General features: G+C 41.3%; 2 protein-coding genes across 3 annotated transcripts in view; both read right to left on the bottom strand.

Moving 5' to 3' along the window:
• hectd3 (HECT domain containing 3) overlaps window positions 1-11,451 on the bottom strand; it is a 50,759-nt gene extending 39,308 nt beyond the window's left edge. For both annotated transcript variants that reach the window (XM_034182452.1, XM_034182453.1), the window contains exons 1-6: window positions 11,352-11,451; window positions 10,673-11,085; window positions 6,208-6,461; window positions 5,991-6,126; window positions 4,336-4,457; window positions 445-558 (exon numbers count right to left, since the gene is read on the bottom strand). In XM_034182452.1, coding sequence (XP_034038343.1) covers window positions 445-558; window positions 4,336-4,457; window positions 5,991-6,126; window positions 6,208-6,461; window positions 10,673-11,011 — 965 coding nt within the window. In that variant the 5' untranslated portion in view covers window positions 11,012-11,085; window positions 11,352-11,451. The remainder of the gene's footprint in view (window positions 1-444; window positions 559-4,335; window positions 4,458-5,990; window positions 6,127-6,207; window positions 6,462-10,672; window positions 11,086-11,351) is intronic.
• A 2,982-nt stretch (window positions 11,452-14,433) lies between these two features.
• Window positions 14,434-23,648, bottom strand: LOC117521124 (bestrophin-4-like). Its single transcript, XM_034182455.1, has 4 exons — window positions 23,574-23,648; window positions 15,069-15,149; window positions 14,838-14,992; window positions 14,434-14,753 (listed from the first exon to the last, which is right to left on the bottom strand). The coding sequence occupies exons 1-4, from the start codon at window positions 23,628-23,630 to the stop codon at window positions 14,492-14,494; spliced, it is 555 nt and encodes a 184-aa protein (XP_034038346.1). The 5' UTR covers window positions 23,631-23,648; the 3' UTR covers window positions 14,434-14,491.
• Between the last annotated feature and the right edge of the window lie 32 nt (window positions 23,649-23,680).

Here is a 23,680-nt window from a genome sequence, read left to right as displayed (position 1 = left end):
ACATATTCATCCTGCTGTAGCCAGGTTTCTGTAAGGCAGAATAAATCAATATGTTGATCAATTGTTATATCATTTACTAACAGGGACTTAGAAGAAAGAGACCTAATGTTTAATAGACCACATTTAACTGTTTTAGTCTGTGGTGCAGTTGAAGGTGCTATATTATTTTTTCTTTTTGAATTTTTATGCTTAAATAGATTTTTGCTGGTTATTGGTGGTCTGGGAGCAGGCACCGTCTCTACGGGGATGGGGTAATGAGGGGACGGCAGGGGGAGAGAAGCTGCAGAGAGGTGTGTAAGACTACAACTCTGCTTCCTGGTCCCAACCCTGGATAGTCACGAATATCAGAACAAAGCTAAAATACTGTAGTAGGAATCAAACGTGCACACACCCAGAGGTGGTTTTTGTGAACTTCAGAATGCAACAGATGATAGAATCACTCACTCATCTATGTTGACATCACTCAACTTCTTCAGATTGCCTCCCTCTCCGCCGTACACTGTCACTCTCTTTGGCATGTAATTGTCATCTGTGGCGTCCACCGTCAATATCAGTTTACTGGAAGGCATAGACAAAAAAAACAAAAAAAAAAAAACATTGTTTACCACAAACAAAGTCAATCTGAGGTACATGACAAACTTTAACCAAAAATAGTGATGGGTGATATGGGCTATCCACATTGCGAGATACAACCCTATTTCCAATGAAGCTGGGACGTTGTGTAAAATGTAAATAAAAACAGAATACGATTTTCAAATCCTCTTCAACTTATATTCAGTTGAATACACCACAAAGACAAGATATTTAATGTTCAAACTGATAAACTTTGTTTTTGTGCAAATATTTGCTAATTTTGAAATGGATGCCTGCAACACGTTTCAAAAAAGCTGGGACAGTGGTATGTTTACCACTGTGTTACATCACCTTTCCTTCTAACTACACTCAATAAGCGTTTGGGAACTGAGGACACTCATTGTTGAAGTTTTGTAGGTGGAATTCTTTCCCATTCTTGCTTGATGTATGACTTCAGTTGTTCAACAGTCCGGGGTCTCCGTTGTTGTATTTTGTGCTTCATAATGCGCCACACATTTTCAATGGGCGCCAGGTCAGCCTGAGCGTCTTCATGTTATATCTCATATAAGTCAACAGAGCATGAATCAGCTGCTGCCTCGTTTCATTCATTAACATCACCGGAGAAAGACATATAACGCAAGCGGAATTAAAGGAGAAATGCCACTTTTAATAACCTGGACCTCATTATTGGCATAAAATACGGTTGTTTACTCACTGACATAACTCTGGTGTCATTCGGAGTCCGTGTTTCAGACGACGTATTCAGGTTCAAATCTGGATCAAAGATTTTTCTTCTTCTACTAAAGTGGATTAGAACTTCTTGTGGTAAACATCGCCAACTACTGTACAGGAGGAACCTAGCAGTCAATATGTGTCACAGATTTCAAAAGGCAGTTCTTTTCAACCAGATGTGCGGTGCCGTGACATGTCAATCATCTGTGTCCAATCAGATTTCAAGGGAGTCCAGTGCAACCCTGGGCTCCGCTCGAGGTCCAACCATGCCAGGAAGTGTTCAACATTTGACATTTCCTGTTTCACTGTGGGCTCAAAATTTGCCACTTCCTGTTTGGGACTCAGTGTACCATGAGTGAGCTTCGCACTGCTGCACGGCGCTTCGCTTGTATTATGACACAATCACATTATAACACAATTATATTATTAATGTCTTTAAAATACAGTCAAAAATTTTAATATGCACTTCCAACCTTTATAGTAAACATACATAACAGTGCCTCAGGACAATGTTTCCACAGTTACTTTGAAAACTTACTTTATTCGTTACTTTATACAGTTACTTGTAACTGTATAACTTGCAACTTGTAAGTTGTAATTAATAAAGTAACTAGTCATTAACTTGGTTATTTTTTAAGATTGAGTACTCAGAAAATTAACTATTGGTTACTTTGCTAATTAATTACTTCGCTGATTACTCATGCTTAAGAGTAAACAAGTTAGATTACAAGTTACATTCAGCAGCTGCCGACAACTTGGGCAGATGCTAATAAAGTAACTGTGTAAAGTAACTAAAAAGTAACTAATAAAGTAACTTTTCAAAGTAACTGTGGCAACACTGTTTCAGGACACCTTGCCCTTTATTGTTCCATGCAAGTGCTAGGCTATGTTGAAGATTGGCCAGCAGAAGATGCCATATTGAATTATATCAAAGGCTTCAAAACACTGAACCATTTTAACACAATTGCTTCATATTGATTCAGTGGTTGAAAAAGCTTTGGTTTCTCCATCATTAGTAGTCGTGTTACCTCTCATAGCGGAAACTGTTACACACACATCCGAGGAAACTTTGCAGGGGGTCTGGGGGGTGTAGGCCCCCAGGAGCCGGGGTATCGGGCCCCGTGGGGCCCCAGAAACCACATTAATTTTTTATCTTATGACAGATTTTCAGCATCTCCTGGAAAAAAATCTCAAAATTAGTGGATATTTAAATGATCCTATATTCAACCTTTCATTTGAACTGTCAATGATAATGTTGAAATAACAGAATATGATGTGGAAGTAGGACCTGGAATGATTTTCCTTTTAATTGTAAACCAAATTATGCATTAACTCAGAACAATTAAACTACATGAAATTCATGAAGACTGAAAAGACTGTTAAAGCATTTCAAAACCCACAGCTAAAGCTTGGAGAATATTTTGAAAATCATGGTAAAATATTAACAATATACCTTATAGTAAAAAAGTCACATATTCGTGTGTAGATTCCTGTAAATCCACTCAAAGCCACAATGTCTTTTTCCCATGAAAAAAGTCTACATTAATAAAAAACGCATTTACATTCTTGTGTAAATTCATGTAAATCCGTTCAAAGCCACAATGTCTTTTTTCCCCAATGAAAGAAAGTCTAGATTAATGGAGAAAAAAAAAACAAAAAAAAAAAACACATAATCTTGTCTAAAATCCTATTTAAACAGCACAATGTTTATTGTATGTATGTACAATGTTTGTCTGTAATCAACCACTTCTGCATTGGCTGTGCTTGTCGAAGCTTGAACCAATGAAGCAGTGCTCCAACCCACTGCTTCATTGGTTCTCTGCTTCGCTGCTTTTCAGAAGCGGCAAGTCCGTTTCTTCACCCCTCTCAAAGCCATTAAAATATGCCAATCATGAGTCATTTTTGTGTGGATTAAAGTCACTAACTGGGGCTCTTGTCCTGCTGCGGGCAAGAAACGAGAATCATCCTCTGTTCCGTTTGCACAGCTCCAAACGCTGCACCGCTCTCTGCTGAGTCAAGTTAGAAAGATAGAGTCCGGTCAGAATTAATAACTTAAAAGTGAATCACTGTTTTAAATCAAATGACACCTCTTTCCAAATGTTGTAATACAGACAACAAACCAAAACATCTTTTTCTCCCAGAATGAGACGTCGTCCGTATTTTTTGACGTGCAGCACAGCCGGCTGAGCTCAGCTAAGAGGCTATGAGGTTACATTTCTGTCATTAATATCTGAAAGGAAATGCTTTTGACAAAAAGGGGAGGTGATGGTCTAGTGGTTAAGCGTTGGGCTTCAGACCAGAGGATCCTCGGTTCAAATCCCAGCCTGACCGGAAAATCACTAAGGACCCTTGGGCAAGGTCCTTAATCCCCTAGTTACTCCCGGTGTGTAGTGAGCACCTTGTATGGCAGCACCCTGACATCAGGGTGAATGTGAGGCATTAGCTATATAGGCAAAAGCGCTATATAAATGCAGTCCATTTACTACAGATTGTGTTTATTTCTATTTATGTCCAGAGATTAAAAATCCAGTGACCAATTTCCAGTGACCAATATTTATATACTTTAAGACTCAATAAATTCTATCTCTGTGTTGTTGACACAGAAAACCTGTAAAGCCTACTTTTAGTACACAGAAAATTCACAAGAGGTATCTACAAGGGAATCAATAAGGAATCGGATTGATAAGTGAAATCAATAATGGCATCCATATTGGTAAAATCTTATCAATACCCATCTCTACCCATTACTAAGCAAAGCTTAAAGATGTTGATGTCAAGCTGCACAGGTGGAACCTGCTGGCTACGACAGAGTGTGAGGGCAAGTCTGAAAAAATAAGACACCTCTGGACTCTATATGTACGTGTACATATTTAATTCTAATGTAACTGCACATGTGTATGTAACTCATGCAACATGACATTTATTTCTGGCACGTGGTCCTCCATCGAGATTAATTCATGGCCCTTCAATGAAAAGACTTTTGGCACCTCTGGTCTACATTAACTTTGTGTATAATGTGACTAAGCTTACTTGACCACGGTGCCTCTCTTCATGTGCAGGCGGATCCAGTGCTGTCCTTGCATGCCGTCGCTCTCCCAGTACGTTTCTGTGTCACCGTCCGTTAGACAGCTGGCTCCGCCGCTGGGATCCTCCTGTCAGCAAAAACACCAAAACAGCTTGATGAAACTCAGAATCTGACGTCATTGTGCTGCAGCCTCGCTCACTCTGTTTCGCTCTCATCTTAAGGCAGGACAATAACATGGAGGCTGAGGAGCGATCCGTCCTGCTGTTTGGATAAGACGGCCGATTAAAACAGTGGCCGTCTTCTTTAAAGCCGTCTAAAATACATTTACTGAAGGAGCTGTTGGTGTGCGTGTCTCTGTGTGTGTGCACGCGGAGTCAACAGGCTGCAGACTGCAAGGGAGGGGGTGGGGGAGGGAGATTCCTGAATGGAGGCGCGACACGTTACAGTCTGAGAACCATCAGTGCACGTGAGACAGCGAGCGCGGAGCAGAGAGAGGATTTTAACCCGAGTGAACATGTTAAAAAAACAAAACCAAAACGTGGAGCTGCTTTTACTTCTCTCTGAACTTTCTCTCCCGGTGTGATTCTGCCGTTACCGTCCTGTTCACACCATGTGCGCGTCGTATACTGAATTTATGAGATCATGAGATGAAATAAACGGTCAAATATCTTTAAAAACATATTTAAAAAATTAGAATATATGAATGAACTGAGCAAAAAAAAAAAAAAAAAAAAAAAAAAAAAAAAAAAAAAAAAACTGACATGGAGAAGCTGTGGTCATGTTCAGACGCACAGATCACAAAAAGCAGGTGAGAACTCTGAACTTTAACAGCTGTTATTTTCCAAAGGTATTTATTTGTTCAATCTTGAGCTTAATGTAGTGTTTAAGCACAAAACGTGACTGATGAGGAGAAACAATTTCAGAAATGCAACAGAAACAACCACAAATCAGAAAAAGTTGGGACTGTATGTAAAATGAAGATAAAAATAAAAATGTCGCACTATTCCCAGTTTCTCCACTCACAGAAGCCAAACGTTCTTCCAGACTTGTGTAATTATACTACGATAGTAGAATATAAAGAAGGGAAAAAAGAAAAAAAAAATAGACAATATATTCGTCATTCGCAATTATTTGTCTGACAATTAATCGTCTCCAGAAATTCCTAATCGTGACAGCCCTACCCCCAAATGCATGCATATGCCTGCTAATGCTCTACTTCTAATAGGTTATGTAAATAAAAAATAAAATAAAAGAAGACAGCTGTAGATTACATTTTTTTGTCTTTTGACTGTCGACTGTGGAAGTCCTAGGAAACTTTGAAGGAAGGTGGACTCTGTATGTGCACGTTAGGGGATGCTAGTTATTGTTGCTCAAAAATAGGCCAGTCATAAGCAGACAGACATACATCAGATTTTTATACACAACTGCCAATGGTTATTACTTTACAGACATAAAATATGTTATTGTTGCTTGTTCACATCCCACTTATCACGCCTCAATGACCCTCCTCTCTAAATAAGTCAGGTGAAGGTAGAGCAGGAAAAGAACACAAACATGCAGGGAGGAGGCTCTCCAGAAGTAGAACTCATCTCTGCTGTCCTAGAGGCAGAAAACAGTAGCACCCATGTGCAACATTCAAACATAAAATGCTGCAACTTACTGAACAGGAAGACACGTCAATGCTGTTCACACACTGCTTCACACTGCCCAGGTTCTCATCCTCCTTCCCGATGTGTTCGTATAAGTAGTGCACCAGATCCTCGTCACATTCATACGTCCAGGTTGGAGGAACATACCTGGAAGGTGATACTCTTACAATTTGTCGCTGGAAACACGAACCTGAGGGAGTCTCCTCCCCCTCCAGAAGCCAGCCTCACCTCAGCTTCTGCATGGCAGCATCATCACACTCTGCCACTCTCGGTTTGGAGCCGATGTGCAAAGCACTCTCCACATCCACAACGTGCTCCCACCTGCTGTACGGTTTGTGGTCATAGCCAAAGAGCTGCTGCTGCCTGCTGACGGTCTCCGGCGACTCAACCGGCACCAGTCTATCTCCGCCCTCTGTGTGCTTGCACACCAGGATCCAGCCTTCCTGCAGCTCCTGACCCGGACGGTGCTCCTCCATCTGCTCCTGGTAACAGAAAAATTTTACACTTTACTCCAATCATATTAATTCAATTTATCAGAAATTAAACATGCCAGAGGCTCAAATAAGATGCAAGATTAGGGAACAAACAGAACATTTTCTTCTGATTTCAGCCAAATGAAATTTTTTCTGTAAAGATCCATTATGAATCATTCCCATCATTCCCATTTAGAACATCTGAAAACCAGAAAAACTAAGCCCCCCCCCCCCCCCCCCCCCCCACACACACACACACACACCACCACCACCTCTGTGCACCACAATGGATTTGAATTTAAACAGAGTTCAAAGTTGCCATGAGTGTCTTGTTGGCTTCCTTCACTCAGTTTCGGAGAATTGCCTAGACCACAGAGATTTGCCATACACTACCTGAGTGCAAATATTTCTTACTGATTGATATAAAGTTCAAGGAATCAGAGACTTAGAAATGTTCATGTATCCATTCCATGACTTGTTTAAAAAAATACTGGCTTCAAAGATGATATCTTGTGTGAACACATGCATAGTCTGCACTCACCCACAGCCCTCTGGGTAAATGCTGATATGCTTACCACTGGTAAGTGACGCTGATCTGAAGAATGCTTTCACAAAGTAATTTTGACCTTTTGACCCCAAAATCAACAGTCTTCATGGAGTCAATATCCCTAACACACGTCACATTTGATGACAATCGGGCAATTAGGAAATAAGTTATTGTGCTCAAAAGATTTTTTTCAAGCTATGCTCAGCTCTAGTGACCCTGACCTTTGACATTTTGACCCCCAAACAAGTAGGCTTCTTGGGGTCACTATGCCTAATGCATATATCAAGTCTGATGACAATCAGGGCAGTAAATTTGAAGTCATGTTGCTCACAAGTGAAATGTTGCCCTGACTGACTGACTGACTGACTGACTGACTGACTGACTGACTGAACCACAAAGTGATGTCTGAATCACTATGGCAAAAATATTACTCATAATAACTTCGTCCAATCAGTTATGGCCCCTAAATACAGGAGAACTGTTTATAAAAATGGCTGTAATTCCTAAATGGTTAATGTGACATGTTCATTAAACCCATTAAGTAAAGCTGAACAGCTACACCACAATATCATGACTGTTTCATTTCAGAACGACAAATGGACTGGCTATCTTTCCGGCACACCAGAAAACTTATACCCCCATCACACATATGGCGATTGAGGCCGAATGGCATCAGAGTGACACATCCGGTCACAATCGGGAAGTACTGAGGTGTGGTCTGAAGACCAACAGACGGCAGTCTGTGAGCAGTCTACATATTTGGTCCCATTCGCTCAGCTGTCCCAAGTGTGTTGCACATGTTCAAAACACTCTTGGCGCCATCGAGATGGGAGGCACATCCGACGGCGGTCTATGTGCAGTTTGTGCGTCATCTGATACATATTCTGACGGCATCAAAACAGCATCTGAAATGATGTGATCGTGGTTGATTGACTCTGAGATCGATCGGTCACAGCAAAGCTCACTGGCATGATGTGCCACGTATGTCCACCTCCACTGGACCCCGGCCAGGGAGGGCAAAGAAAATGTTGATATGTAATAACATGTATGTGGCACACTTTCATTATGTACAGTGGGTGTGAACAGCGCACAATCAAACGAAAAGCATCGTATGCTGCTTCACCTCTCTGTGGTCTCATGCACAGTAATGTGTCACAGTGCACATCAGGCTGGGAGCTGAATGGATCTCACCACTGTAATATACATATTATTACTTCATCACCATCTAAACTCTGTAAGTGGTGTGACATGGAACTGTATCGCCAGGTCATGACAACATTATTAAACATAAAACTCACCTCCAGCACAGAACCACGATCGTTTCACAGTGCAGAGCGTGCAGGAACCAAACCACAGCCTGTGGTGAAAAGTCTCTCACCCGGCTGCTGTGCGCTGCAAGTAACCACTGCAAAAATTAAATCCCATGTGATAATCCAACCGACATCACGGTGTACAGAGTTGTGTTGTGCTCCAGAAGTGAGCAAAAAAGTAAAGAGAAATTAAAGTTCGCTGGAAAGGCTGCGTCTGATGCATGGTAGGACTGCATGGCCCACTGCCAGCAATCTTTCAGCAAAGGTGTTCAGTGGCACGTGCACACATGCGTGCATCCTGCGCGCACGCTTAGTGGCTCATGCAGCCATTATGAACACACACACACACACACACACACACACACAGCTGAGTGATCATTTCAGCGTGAGCGCATGGTGCACGTGCGCATGAGGAACACAGCACTGCCTCCCACTCCGGTCCCGTGTTTGTCATCCAGACATTTGGACATTGGGCAGTCTGCAGCGCCTTTTATGGCCGTCTGACAACAGTATGTGTCATCTAAACTGTTCTACATGTGCTTTGGATGCCATCGTGCAGGTGTAGACGAGGTAGTCTGGCTGCATTCTGGCACTGCTGACCACGCTTCTTTCCCTCCTGACTGCATCCAATGATGGTAATATTTGCCGTTTCAGCCTGGTTCCAGCACATTCTTGCTATGTGTGACGGGGGCTTTAGCCTATTTTTTCCAAGTGCCAGAATTATTGCCAGCTAGAAGTAGTGATCACAAGACTTCAGTTTGACTTCTGCTGGCAATGGCATCACACAGTGTTGTTGTTGGTTCAAACTTTCCAGTTTTTTAGGTTAAGGTTAATTTATATTATACGAGCAGAGCACATGCAGTGGCGCAAAGCTCGCTCTATGGTAAAAGGAGATATAAACAGGAAATGCCACAAAAAATTCAGCCCGTGGAGAAAAAGCCACAAACCGGACAACGCTGTCATAAAAAGCTGTAAAAAGCCACAAACCGATGGTAGTCGAACATAAACATTATAAAGAGTAGACATAGATTGGTTGCTGTGGCGCAAGAAATGCGGCCACCATCTTGGACCAGTCATCGTAGTGATTCTATCACAAGGGACAGTGAAGGTTTGATTTTATAATCTTATTTTGTTTCTAACATAATATGTGTGAAATACCAAGTGTTCCAATACTTTTGGAGGGGATTGTATCCTAAGCTTATGATGACTGTAAAATGAGTGTGGCATTATTACTGTTTCATTTAAGAATGTTTAATTTTCACTGTTGCTGCACTTTGTGTGAAATCATAGTCATATTTATTTACATATTTATTTTACATGGTGTAGATTTTTAATGGTTCTTCAGTTTATAGTGTTCTTTAATAGATATCAATAGATAATTTCTAAGTTTGGGGTTTCCATTTGAAAGCATGTAGAGTATGGAATTTGTCTTCCTACAGTAGCAATCCATAACCTACCTAGCAGTATGAACTTTAGATAGAAACCTAAAACATATTATATCATACCTTCTGTTTCTATAATAACATAACCAGATTTAAATCTTAGCCTACTAGCTATAATTTAGTTTTACAACAAGTCCACAGACTAGGTAGATGTATACTACAATCTTCTCCTGTATGAACTCTTAGGATTCAGGAGCTAACTCCTATAATATTATGTAGTAATTATATTTCTTGTATATGTTGTTTACTGCCCTGATTGTGTAAATGTCAATTATATACATGCTGTCCATACTGAGCTGCTTGGGTGGGTAGGGAGAGTTCCCATGGGATAAAAAAAGCTTTTCAACCTACCATCCATGGTTCTCAAGACCAGGCACCTAATTGGCTCTGCTTTCTTTTTTCTCTACTAGTGTGTACCTTAGTATACACTAGTAGAGTTCCACCTTAGATTTGGAATGTATAATAGAAGATATACCTTACTGAATTTTCATATCATATATCATACTGATATAACAATACTGCCATATGATAAACTGGCCATATCGTAGGCAAAAAAAAAAAAAAAACAATGCGTAAAAAGGCGGCGGAGCTCCCCCAGAAGCTGAAAGGCAAAAACAAACAAACAAAAAAATGTTTAAAAAGGCGGGGGGAAGCTGACAGGTTTTAGTCATGCTCATACTCCGCTGAAGCATTTACTAAAAAAAAAAAAGTATGAAGGACCTAAATGATATGGTGAGATGCTGAAGAGCTTCGCTCGTCATGTCCGCAACATATAAACAGAGGTTGTATGTTTCTGTCAGGTGTTTTTAAAAAAATGATCACATGATCACTGTAAATGTGGTCAGCAGGAGGATAAAATAGACTGATGATTATTGTTCCAGCAGCCTTAAAGATCATCCACTGCCAATAACTGAGCCTTACCTTACTGATCTTCACCCACAGGCCTTGGTTGTTACAGTACTCCTCCGCTGTAGTCCGGATACAAGTCCCTTTCTTTGGTTCTATGATGTACTTGCATAGTTTCTTGCTGTGCGCCGTTTGATGGGGACTTTCAAACACAGAGACAATAGTTTTTCCTCCTGAAGGCGCACCGGCGGAGGTGGCGTTGGATGAGGAGTCTTTGCAGATTTTATAGCACACCTCCTTGGGCACATAACACAAAGACTCCGGGAGCTTCTCACTCTTCTGGAAACACTCAATGCACTGGTTCAAGAAGCGGATCCTGCCGAGGAGCAGGTGAGGGTTGTCGCCCAGGGACATGATGATGGACAGTCAGTGACAGTCAGCACAGTCGGGGGCGGAGCATCACACCACTTTCCTCTCTTACGATGGTTCTGTCAAACAAAACAAAACGACCTTTAAAGATCAGAAAAGTGAGTTAGAAAAACTAAACTCCGTGGCACCAGACAATCTCTTTCTGCGAAACGGTTCAGTCTAAAATCTCTTCATCTACGGTCAAAGTTCCCCGCACACTCAGCTACGCTAGTTAGCTAAGATTAGCAAGCTAACTAGGTGTAACGACGTAATAACATTACATGCAAGCTAAAGTTACAAAGAAAATAACACCCTCAAAAGACAAAGCATCAAACTGTACACGTACCCTAAATACTGACAGGTTTCAATAAATAAAAACAATTAAAATGATCTTCTATGACTGCAGCGGTCACTTCACAACGCGGAAGCAAAAAGAAGCCTTTTTCAGCTTTGAAACATCCGTTACGTGCCTTTCAAAATAAAAGAAGAACGAGCTCCTTTATTTTCTCAATAACTGTATTTTTTCTTTGTTTATTTATTTATTTTAGGAAAAAAGAAAGACCCCAGTTCAACGTGTGATAAGAAAATGTAAACTGCACTAAACTGTACTGTGATCATGCTCCCTTTTCTGCCTTCAAGCAAAAATAATGATTTTTTTATACATTTGTATACACTAGTTTTCAATTGAGCCTTTGTTCATTATTATTCACTTGTTTTTGCGTTAATTTTATCTGTTGATGAAGTCTTATTTAATCAGCGTGTCTTCATTCAATCACTTCCCGATGCTGTGATTGAATAATGGTTTGATGCTTTTCCCAACAGCAGAAGATTCTGATTTTGGACTGACACAAACTGTACTCACTGAAGATAAAAACGAGTAACATATCTTTTGCACCATCCACTCCACTCATGGTCTCCGCACAGAAGAATGTTGACAGATATGATGTTTATATACAGGAATATTTATTCATTTAAATAATCTACACTTTATTAGAAAATGTCATCTGTAATCAGAGAAAAAATGTGGAGGTTTTACTTTTAATCCTGTCTGTCTGTGTATGCATAAAAAATATTATATTATTTTATATTATATATACATTATATTATATTATTACTCATATTATTATTACTCATATTATTTTGTTACAATTAGAACCAGACTTGATGGAATATAAAGGACAAAGTGATTTGATTTTTTATTTTTTTTTAATGGGTTAAAAATCAAGGTTAGGCGAAGATAAAAAATAAAATCTTTGCCAATTCATTACATATAGTGAATATTTAGGATTGTAGTTTTGGGGACTTGTTTAAGATACACCTGTGTTATGACTAAACATTAATGTGAAGTCCTCATTGACAGATAAATGTGATACCGGACTTCATATTAGTGTGTAATCATAACCATAGTTTGACCACCAGTGGTCAAACTCAAAGTTAAAATTGATTAACTCAAACATTTTGGAACCAATAAGGATTTTAAAAAGCAGTTAGATTTTGGAAATGATGATGGAATTGATCAAACTGCACATTCTGGCATAACTGAGTCATAAATAAATAATTTGTATTGATCAGTTAAACATGGAAGGCTCTGGTGTTACGCTCTCCAAGTGCCTATTCTAGTTAAATAACATAATCCAATATAATTCAATCCCAATCACCTGATCGTATTCTGAGGAAAGATGTGAAAGACAGAAGCAAAGAGTCAACGTTTTTATTATAAAACATTCAATTAAACAATTTGGATCTTATGTGAGATCAGATTCCTATAAATGGTAAAACATTTTTTCCAGATTCATCTTCAAAGTTGAACAATAACAGCATATACACTGCAAACCCCAACAAATTGGCAGGACTTAAAAAAATTCCTCTGCATTTTTTTTTTAACATTCATGCATTCAAAGACAAATTGTTAGAATATGTGATGTCAGTGCTATATTAATATTTGAATTTAAGTAAATTAAATTAGACAATTCAAAACTTAAATAAAATGAACTTGGTTAATTTAAGTTAAATCATCTTATTAATAATAAAACAACCTGAAGAATTCAAGCATGTTGCACAGTGACAAAAGCATGAAGGTACTGAGACCAAGACCTTCTCATTTGTGAATAACCTGTTCTGCCAACTGAGCTGGAGGCACTGATGTTTCCGTGTCAACATATATTCCAAATGTGTCCTTTTTTTCTTAAGGGGAAAATGTCTATCAAAGACTGACTCTGAATGAAGGAGCTCATTAGATATTATTGTCTTTATTTTTTGGTTTGCTGAAGTTGACTCAAATGGTAAATATGCTGGAATCAAGCAACTAAAGTTAAACTGTATCAGTTGGGGTAATGGTGTGTAGATGGTAAAGCAGACTGGACTAAAGCTAGAAAGTCAGTAGACTAATCCCTGAGTAAATAATAAAAATAATGTTTCTCAAAGAAAGACTGGAGGGGGTGGTGGCCAAGTGGTTAATGCGCTTGGTTTCAGTTCGGAAGGTTCTGGGTTCAAATCCCACCCCTGCCACATTTCTCCATGTAATGTGGAGTTGCGTCAGGAAGGGCATCTGGCGTAAAACCTGTGCCAAATCAACATGCAGATCCACCTTGGATTTGCTGTGGCAACCCCGAGTGCAAACAAGGGAGCAGCCGAAGGGACTTACTTACTCTCAAAGAAAGACTGGAAGAGATTTACATATCTCTCCATCTACAGCGTATAACATTCTTAAATGATTGAAGGAATCTATTTCAGTGCATAAACAGCAAAGGGCACAAGCCATATTGTCACCCCCGATCCCTCAGACAGCACTGCTTCAAGAACTTTCATTCCTCAATAGCTGATATAACAATGTGGGCAAAGGATTACTTTCAGAAACTTTTTTCAATTTCTGTTCTATTTGTATAACCTTTATTTATTTCTATAATGACTTATAATGGTGTGTGAGTCCAGAATGTAATTATTAGCGTCCATTGTTCACTGTTGTTATGTAATATCCATAATTTCTCCAAAAATATTAGTCCTATCAACATTCCGTTTTGGCGGTATTCATCCTTGACCCAAAATACGTAAGTGTACCAAACGGCAAATATCAGCTCTCCCCAGTTTGTCCGTGATCGGAGCCATACACACACATGCATGCATACACATCCACAGAGGCCACTTAGCTTTTAATGTATAGATGAAATGATGTTGACCAGAAAAAATATGAAATATCGGGTTCATACTGCTAGAAGGCAAAATAGATGTATTGTGTATTTTATACATTTTTCTAATTTGAGGTGGTATATGAGAAAATTACAATCAGGATTTTTTTTAAACTCTAATCAGTGGAAATATGTACAACTTCAAATATGTAACTTCAAATAACTTATTTTTATGTAGATAAACTTAAAGAATTTGAGGCATATTTTTTTTTTTTTAGTTTTGCTAACTTGTTTGGATTTGAATTGGTTTATTTGGAACATTTGGCTTCTTTTAGAGTGAAAAACGTACATTGTGGGTACATCAGATGTGTTTTTCCACCTCAATTCTAATCAGTGCTTTGTGTTCTTTGCGACTGGTGGCAGTGATGTCATCATCAGGGGTTAAAGTGACATCATCCCTGCCATCAGCACCATCACCATCTTCACTCTCATTATGATGGGAAGAGACGTCTGCCAAAGAGGGCAGACTCCTCTCGTGGAGGAAACCTTTGCCCCTCTGCAAATACTGCGTCTTCAGCGGAACATCCTCAGGCTGGAGAAGATCAAGATCCTCTGTACTCATCCTGCAACGATGGGAGATGAATTAAGTACTCAGGTCCATGGCACAAAGAGAAGGCACTGAAACGTGAAGGTGGTTCTTCCTTGACCTCATATCAAAGGTGGAGCCTTTGAAGGCTGGTTTGAGACTCTCTGCTGCAGTCGACAGAATGTAAGGGACAGAAAAATGTCCCTGGGCCCAGTACTTGTCTTTCACAGCAGGTGGAAGGTTCTGGTACATGTCATCCACAGCCAGCATGGACACCTGCAGGTGGGAGAGAAGGTCTGTGAGCTGTGGAACAAACACAGGTGTTACAGCAGAGCAGCTCTGCAGGATGGACCTGGATGTTTCTGTCGATCAGCTGGTTGGTTTCAAAGTCATCGTCATCTTCTCCAAATGGATTGATAATCAACTCCCCCACCTGCAGAGAAGGTACCCTTCTGTTACACATCACACCTAGAGGAGCACTCAGAGAGCAGATACCACAGCCAAGAGCAAACGCAACACTTGCGCAGGTGGTGGACTTCAATTTTGCAGGTACACACAACAAAAACGTAAAATATTTACAACACAAGTTAAAATCATTTGTGGCGAGGAAGACCATCTGGAGACGCCTGTGTGTGGGAATGTCATTGCACGTCTACAAACACACGTGACAGATTCTCAGCCTGGTCCGATGGCTGGGAAATCCCAAACGATCGAGGTCTAAGGACTTGCTGCAGCCTTAATCCACCATCACAGCCGCTGCACTAAAAAAAAAAAAAACTTGCTCAGTGAACATAAAAAAAAAATCTGTAAAGTATTTCCACCCAAGTAAAATGCATTAACCTAGCCAGAAACAATTTTGCTGAGTGACCTAAGTGTAAATTTGTTGGGTCAACATGATGAATTTGCGTTACTGTTACCTAATTACCATGGTTCAGGCCAATTAGATTTGAAAAGGGACATGTAGAAATAAATGTAAAATTGTTGGATGAACATGATGAAATTGTGTTACGGTTACTCAATTATCATGGTTTAGGCCAACAAGATTTGTAAGGGTAAATGTAACAAAAATAATAAGTAAGCCCTTTCAGCTTCTCTCTTGTTTACGCTTAGAGTAATCACAGCAAATCTGAGGTGGATCTGCATGTTGAATTGGCACAAGTTTCACATCGGATGCCCTGCCTGATACAACTCCACATTACACAGACAAATGTGGCAGGGGTGGGGTTTGAACCGTGAATCTTTCATACTGAAAGCAAGTGCACTAACCACTTGGCCACCACCCCTGCCTGTAAGTAGTTGCAACTACTTTTAAAATCGTACAGTTACATGTCAACTTATCAAGCGAGCAGCCAAAGGGACTTATAGTTGTATGCAAAAGTTTGGGCACCCCTGATAATTTTCATGATTTTCCTTTATAAATCATTGGTTGAGTGGATCAGAAATTTCAGGTAAATATATCATATAGCAGACAAACACACTGATATTTGAGAAGTGAAATGAAGTTTCTAGTATTTACAGAAAGTGTGCAATAATTATTTAAACAAAATTAGGCAGGTGCATAAATTTGGGCACCCTTGTCATTTTATTGATTTGATACATTTAGCGCTAATTATTGGAACACAAAATTAGTTTGGTAAGTTTGTTGACCCCTGACGTTCTTACTCAGATGAATCCAATCATGAGAAAGGGTATTTAAGGTGGCCATTTGCAAATGTTTCCCCACTTTGCTTCTCATCTAATGAGTGGCAACATGGGAGCCTCTAAACAACTCTGAAATGACCTGAAAACAAAGATTGTTCAACATCATGGTTTAGGGGAAGGATACAAAAAGCTATCTCAGAGGTTTCAGCTGTCAGTTTCCACTGTGAGGAACATAACGAGAAATGGAAGACCACAGGCACAGTACTAGTTAAGACCTGAAGTGGCAGGCCAAGAAAAATCTCAGATAAGCTGAAGTGAAGGATGGTGAGAACAGTCATAGTCAACCCACAGACCTGCTCCAAAGACCTACAACATGATCTTGCTGCAGATAGTGTCTCTGTGCATCGTTCAACTATACAGCACACTTTGCACAAAGAGATGCTGTATGATGCTGTTATGCAGAGGAAGCCTTTTCTATGTACACGCCACAAACAGAGTCACTTGAGTTATGCTAAAGCACATTTGGACAAGCCAGCGTCATTTTGGAATAAGGAGCTGTGGACTGATGAAACTAAAACTGAGTTATTTGGACATAACAAGGGGAGGTAAGCATGTCTGAAAAAGAACACAGCATCCATCCATCCATCCATCCATCCATCCATCCATCCATCCATCCATCCATCCATCCATCCATCCATCCATCCATTTTCTTCCACTTTATCCAGAGTCGGGTCACGGGGGCAGCAGCTCAAGCAAAGCCGCCCAGACCTCCCGATCCACACACACCTCCCCCAGCTCCTCCGTGGGAACCCCAAGGCATTCCCAAGCCAGCCGAGAGATGTAGTCCCTGCAGCTTGTCCTGGGTGTTCCCCTGGGCCTCCTCCCAATGGGACGTGCCCGGAACACCTCTCCGGCAAGGCGTCCAGGGGGCATCTGGAAAAGATGCCCAAGCCACCTCAACTGACTCCTTTCGATGTGGAGGAGCAGCAGCTAGACTCCGAGCTCCTCCCGAGTGACCGAGCTCCTCACCCTATCTCTAAGGGAGCGCCCAGCCACCCTGCGGAGGAAACTCATCTCGGCCGCTTGTACTCGCGATCTCGTTCTTTCGGTCATGAGCCAAATCTCATGACCATAGGTGAGGATCGGAACGAAGATCGATTGGTAAATCGAGAGCTTTGCCCCCCTACTCAGCTCTCTCCCCCTCTAGCTGCCACCTTATCGTGGTGGGGAGTTTGCGTACCCGGATGATCCTAGGAGCTATATTGTCGGGGGCTTTGTGCCCCTTGTAGGGTCTCCCAAGGCAAACAGGTCCTAGGTGACGGGTCAGACTAAGGGCAGTTCAGAACCTCCATGACCAGTATAAAATCAAGGACCGAGACGTCACCCGGTATGGCGGAGACGGGGCCCCACCCTGGAGCCAGGCCTGGGGTTGGGGCTTGTGCGCGAGCACCTGGTGGTCAGGCCTTAGCCCATGGGACCCGGCCGGACTCAGCCCGAAAGAGCGACATGGGCCCGTCCTCCTGTGGGTTCACTACCTGCAGAGGGGGCCGTGGGGGTCGGGTGCAGAGAGGATTGGGTGGCGGTCGAGGGCGGGTGGCCCGGCGGCCCGGCGGCCCGGTCCATGCTCACAGCCCCTGGCTGTTGGGACGTGGAAGAACACAGCATTCCAAGAAAAACACTTGCTACCTACACTAAAATTTGGAGGTGGTTCCATCATGCTGTGGGGCTGTGTGGCCAGTGCCGGTACTGGGAATCTTGTTAAAGTTGAGGGTCACATGGATTCCAGTCAATATCAGCAGATTTTTGAGAACAATGTTCATAAATCAGTGGCAAAGTTGAAGTTGCTCTGGGGCTGGATCTTTCAACAAGACAATGACCCTAAACACTGCTCAAAATCTACTAAGGAATTCATGCAGAGGAACAAGTACAACATTCTGGAGTGGTCATCTCAGTCCCCAGACCTGAATAGTATTGAAAATCTGTGGTGTGATTTTAAGCGGGCTGACCATGCTCAGAAACCAACTTCTCATTGGAAGCTATAGGAAGAATTTAGAAGCGCCAAATCACAACAAACAATTGCCCCAAGGCACTTTATATTGTAAGGCAAAAGCCATACAATAATTACAGAAAAACCCCAACAGTCAAAACGACCCCCTGTGAGCAAGCACTTGGCGACAGTGGGAAGGAAAAACTCCCTTTTAACAGGAAGAAACCTCCAGCAGAACCAGGCTCAGGGAAGGGCAGTCTTCTGCTGGGACTGGTTGGGGCTGAGGGGAGAGAATCAGGAAAAAGACATGCTGTGGAGGGGAGCAGAGATCAATCACTAATGATTAAATGCAGAGTGGTGCATACAGAGCAAAAAGAGAAAGAAACACTCAGTGCATCATGGGAACCCCCCAGCAGTCTAAGTATATAGCAGCATAACTAAGGGATGGTTCAGGGTCACCTGATCCAGCCCTAACTATAAGCTTTTTCAGAAAGGAAAGTTTTAAGCCTAATCTTAAAAGTAGAGAGGGTGTCTGTCTCCCTGATCCGAATTGGGAGCTGGTTCCACAGGAGAGGAGCCTGAAAGCTGAAGGCTCTGCCTCCCATTCTACTCTTACAAACCCTAGGAACTACAAGTAAGCCTGCAGTCTGAGAGCGAAGCGCTCTATTGGGGTGATATGATACTATGAGGTCCCTAAGATAAGATGGGACCTGATTATTCAAAACCTTATAAGTAAGAAGAAGAATTTTAAATTCTATTCTAGAATTAACAGGAAGCCAATGAAGACAGGCCAATATGGGTGAAATATGCTCTCTCCTTCTAGTCCCTGTCAGTACTCTAGCTGCAGCATTTTGAATTAACTGAAGGCTTTTCAGGGAACTTTTAGGACAACCTGATAATAATGAATTACAATAGTCCAGCCTAGAGGAAATAAATGCATGAATTAGTTTTTCAGCATCACTCTGAGACAAGACCTTTCTAATTTTAGAGATATTGCGCAAATGCAAAAAGCAGTCCTACATATTTGCTTAATATGCGCATTGAAGGACATATCCTGATGAAAAATGACTCCAAGATTTCTCACAGTATTACTAGAGGTCAGGGTAATGCCATCCAGAGTAAGGATCTGGTTAGACATAATGTTTCTAAGATTTGTGGGGCCAAGTACAATAACTTCAGTTTTATCTGAATTTAAAAGCAGGAAATTAGAGGTCATCCATGTCTATATGTCTGTAAGACATTCCTGCAGTTGAACTAATTGGTGTGTGTCCTCTGGCTTCAAGGATAGATAAAGCTGGGTATCATCTGCGTAACAATGAAAATTTAAGCAATGCTGTCTAATAATACTGCCTAAGGGAAGCATGTATAAAGTGAATAAAATTGGTCCTAGCACAGAACCTTGTGGAACTCCATAATTAACTTTAGTCTGTGAAGAAGATTCCCCATTTACATGAACAAATTGTAATCTATTAGATAAATATGATTCAAACCACCGCAGCGCAGTGCCTTTAATACCTATGGCATGCTCTAATCTCTGTAATAAAATTTTATGGTCAACAGTATCAAAAGCAGCACTGAGGTCTAACAGAACAAGCACAGAGATGAGTCCACTGTCCGAGGCCATAAGAAGATCATTTGTAACCTTCACTAATGCTGTTTCTGTACTATGATGAATTCTGAAACCTGACTGAAACTCTTCAAATAGACCATTCCTCTGCAGATGATCAGTTAGCTGTTTTACAACTACCCTTTCAAGAATTTTTGAGATAAAAGGAAGATTAGAGATTGGCCTATAATTAGCTAAGATAGCTGGGTCAAGTGATGGCTTTTTAAGTAATGGTTTAATTACTGCCACCTTAAAAGCCTGTGGTACATAGGCAACTAATAAAGATAGACTGATCATATTTAAGATCAAAGCATTAATTAATGGTAGGGCTTCCTTGAGCAGTTGGAGGAAGTGTTCATATTACATGTAGGCACATACTATTAAGTAAAACTGACATTGATAATACTTTTTAAATATATATATATTATGACTTTTCCTCTCCACATCTTGGAAGGCAGCGCCCTAGCGCCCCCTATGGGCAGCCGCCACTGGTGTATAATTTACACCACCTCTCAACCTGGTGTATATTTTCAGCACACTGTACGCCAACGACCACACTGATAAATGCCAAGTAGCGCAGCCATTTTGGCGTACACCCCATATACGCTCAACTATCGCCGTACGCAACGTTGATACATGAGGCCCAATCTGCTGCACTCTGAGGCTCCCTTTAAATGCATGTTGAACGTAGAGACTTCAACCTTTATAGCACTTTTTAAATTTTGTTAATAGGCCCAGTATAACTTGACATGAGTATTTTTTATGCCACGCGTTTTCATGAATATTATTGTCATTTTTCACTGCCCATTTATGTACATACACGCAGCCAAAAGGATCATTTCCTTCTCTACTGCAGCAGCGACAGTGGTGGGAAGAAATATGACTCCTTCCTCATTGGTTGGCTGGCTCATGACTTTCCACCAATCAGAAGTCACTAACCCCACGTGTGTTCACTAACCCCATGTGTGTTTGTTCACAGCCCACCCACCCCATGTGGGTCTGGTCGCTTTCACTTTATTAATGGTGGAAAGCGTGTGTGGTTAGTGTTTTCTTGTTGTTTGGTTTTTTTTTTGTAAAAAACTAGGCGTTTTTATGAATGTGGAGCAAGTGCTTCAGTTTTTTTTAACTGGAGGAAGACGGAGTGCGCAGCGCGTTGTCAGAGTCTGAAACAGATGATGAGGATTCTGGTGCTAACAGAGATGATCCCTCTTTTGTTCTGCAGGAGCAACCAAAGCAGGTGGATCCACCAATGTGCACACGGAGATCTGAACAGAGGGTCGGAGTGTGCGATTCTGTTTCCAGATCCAGATCTCCGCTTGGACACACAGCAGAAACACACCCCAGCGCTGACTGCTGGAACATGGAGGAGGACGCAGACACTGCTACAGCAGTAAGCAGATTTCAGCCTCGGAGAACACCAGGAGTCCAGGTTGATACACTTTCCACCCAAAGTCCAAAAGACCTTTTTCTTTTGTTTTTTGCAACTGACACAATTAGAACAATTTGCACAAACACCAATAAAATTGCTGCAAAAAAACAAGGCATTAGGGAAAAAAATACAACTGGACAGACATTGAAATGAAAGATCTGTACAAATTTTTTGGACTTCTGATATACATGTCATTGGTGTCATTGCCAAGTCTTCAGGACTACTGGAAACAAAACAATATTTGTCTGTGCTCTTTCCAGTGAAAGTCCAGAGACAGATTTAGATCGATATTCTGGAACATCCACCAAGTGATCCAGATGAGGACATTGAAAGTGATAGAAAAAAGGGAACACCAGGTCATGACAAACTGTTTCGAGTCAGGCCTCTTTATGATGACATCCTCAGTGCCTGCCAGGCTTATTATCACCCGAGGTGGGATCTGGGAAAGGATGGTGGTGACGAAGGCAAAAACTGGAATGACTCAATATTTGAACAACAAGCCAACAAAATGGGGCATGAAACTTTTTGTGTTGGCTGTTTCAAGTAATGGCTACACACTCCAGTTCACCATTTACACTGGAAAGACTGTGACCACAAGTGAGCACAGGCTGTCATACGATGTGGTCATGAACTTGATCCAGCCACCCTCAATTGGTACTGGGTACCACATTTACATGGACAATTTTTACATGAGTCCCAAACTGTTCATGGACCTGGCTAACATGAAGTTTGGGGCATGTGGCACATACAGGGAGAACAGACAAGGATGCCCCAGAGGGAGGGCAAATGCTCTCACAAAAAAATGTGCAAGATGATCTATAAGATGGATAAGAGAGGGGGCCTCTGGTGTTTATAAAGTGGATGGACACACGGGAGGGTGTCTGTGTGCTCCACCATCCATCATGCATTTTTAGTTGAGACAGTGTGGAGAAGGGTGAAGGATGGGAAGGATGGACACTGGACAGTGAAAGACATTCCATGTCCTACTCCAGTGTTGGCTTATAATAAAAACATGGGAGGAGTCGACCTATCTGACCAGCTCATCCAGTACTACTCCACCCGTTGGAAAACTGCACGCTGGTACAGGACAGTATTGCTGCACTTCCTTGACAGTGCAACCACAAATGCATTTATCTTGTATTGTGAGATCAGCAATGTCAAGCAAGTGCAGCCCATGACATACAAGGACTTTATGGTGGAACTGGTGTGTTAACTGTGTAGCACAGACAAAACAGGTGTCACACAGAACAGGAGCCAGAACCACATACCCTGGGCTCCAGAGAGTTAACACATTTTACTTGGGTGGAAATACTTTCCATAATTTTATTATGTTCACAGAGCAAGTTAGATTTTAAGGTTGTTGCGTGTTATGTTAAAACTACATGATTTGAATGTGTTCACTCATAAAAGTTGATTTGATATCATAGAAGCTACATGTTAGACTTACGTTCATGTAACATAAAAACCAACAACACCCGTGTTGGTTTTTTTGAGTGTGAGTTACAAGCCGTCACCTCGTCCACCTGATCCGCCGTTGAAGACTTCTTGTTTCAGGAGCCCCGTTAGCCGTCTTGTGTTCAGAGTTCCTGTTGGGCCTTCATACTTACTGTAGTGGACACAGGACACACAAGGTCCCACCGGATTTCACCCCAACAGGCAATAATTTTAGAAATTTGTACACTGGGAAGCCTGAATTACTTTTTGTATTTGAAAATGGCATAAACAAATTAAAATGTGTGAAATACCAAGGGGCCCCAATACTGTAAAAACAGAACTCGACTTTCTCAATTTCAATTTATTTTACTTCTATAGTGCCAGCCCCGGCCCCGCCCCACTGTGACCCTTAACTGGAGTAAGAAGGTATAGAAAATGGATGGATGGATGGATGGATGGATGTGATATATTGCCAAAATCACAACAACGCTGCCTCAAGGTGCTTCACATGAGTAAAACGCAAATTACTAATTCATCCATATTAATTTAACAAGTTGGCCTAAATATTACTTGACAAGGTAATTTGAATCAACTTAATCATTCGAGTGTTACGATTTGAAGCACGTTATTAGGTTGGACTAACAATTCTGTTTTTGTTTTTTTTTTCATTGCACACCAAAAAATATTTTTGACTGATCCTGCTATTAGGCGTTTGGTGGAGATTATTTACTTGTGTTGTTTGTTTGTTTTGTTACTTTACCTTGAGCCAGCCAGTGTAGAAGAAGAACTGGAGCAGCGTGAAAACAGGGACGTACATATCGAATGTTTGGTCTTTGTAGCCGTTCTTGGGGTTCAGAATTGTCGGCC

The sequence above is a fragment of the Thalassophryne amazonica genome, chromosome 12 (assembly GCF_902500255.1).
Source record: "Thalassophryne amazonica chromosome 12, fThaAma1.1, whole genome shotgun sequence".
Classification (NCBI taxonomy): domain Eukaryota; kingdom Metazoa; phylum Chordata; class Actinopteri; order Batrachoidiformes; family Batrachoididae; genus Thalassophryne; species Thalassophryne amazonica.
Note: the sequence above shows the minus strand (reverse complement) of the source record. Positions and strands in the feature narration are given on the sequence as shown.

Bases quoted from the DNA above. Each gene is read 5' to 3' on its own strand.
- LOC117521124 (XM_034182455.1), bottom strand. From the start codon at position 23,630: ATGTACGTCCCTGTTTTCACGCTGCTCCAGTTCTTCTTCTACACTGGC. The intron at 15,150-23,573 runs GTAAAGTAACAA...CCTTCTCTGCAG, and splicing joins TCTACACTGGCTGGCTCAAG to GTGGGGGAGTTGATTATCAA. The intron at 14,754-14,837 runs GTCAAGGAAGAA...CCATCGTTGCAG, and splicing joins GGCTCCACCTTTGATATGAG to GATGAGTACAGAGGATCTTG.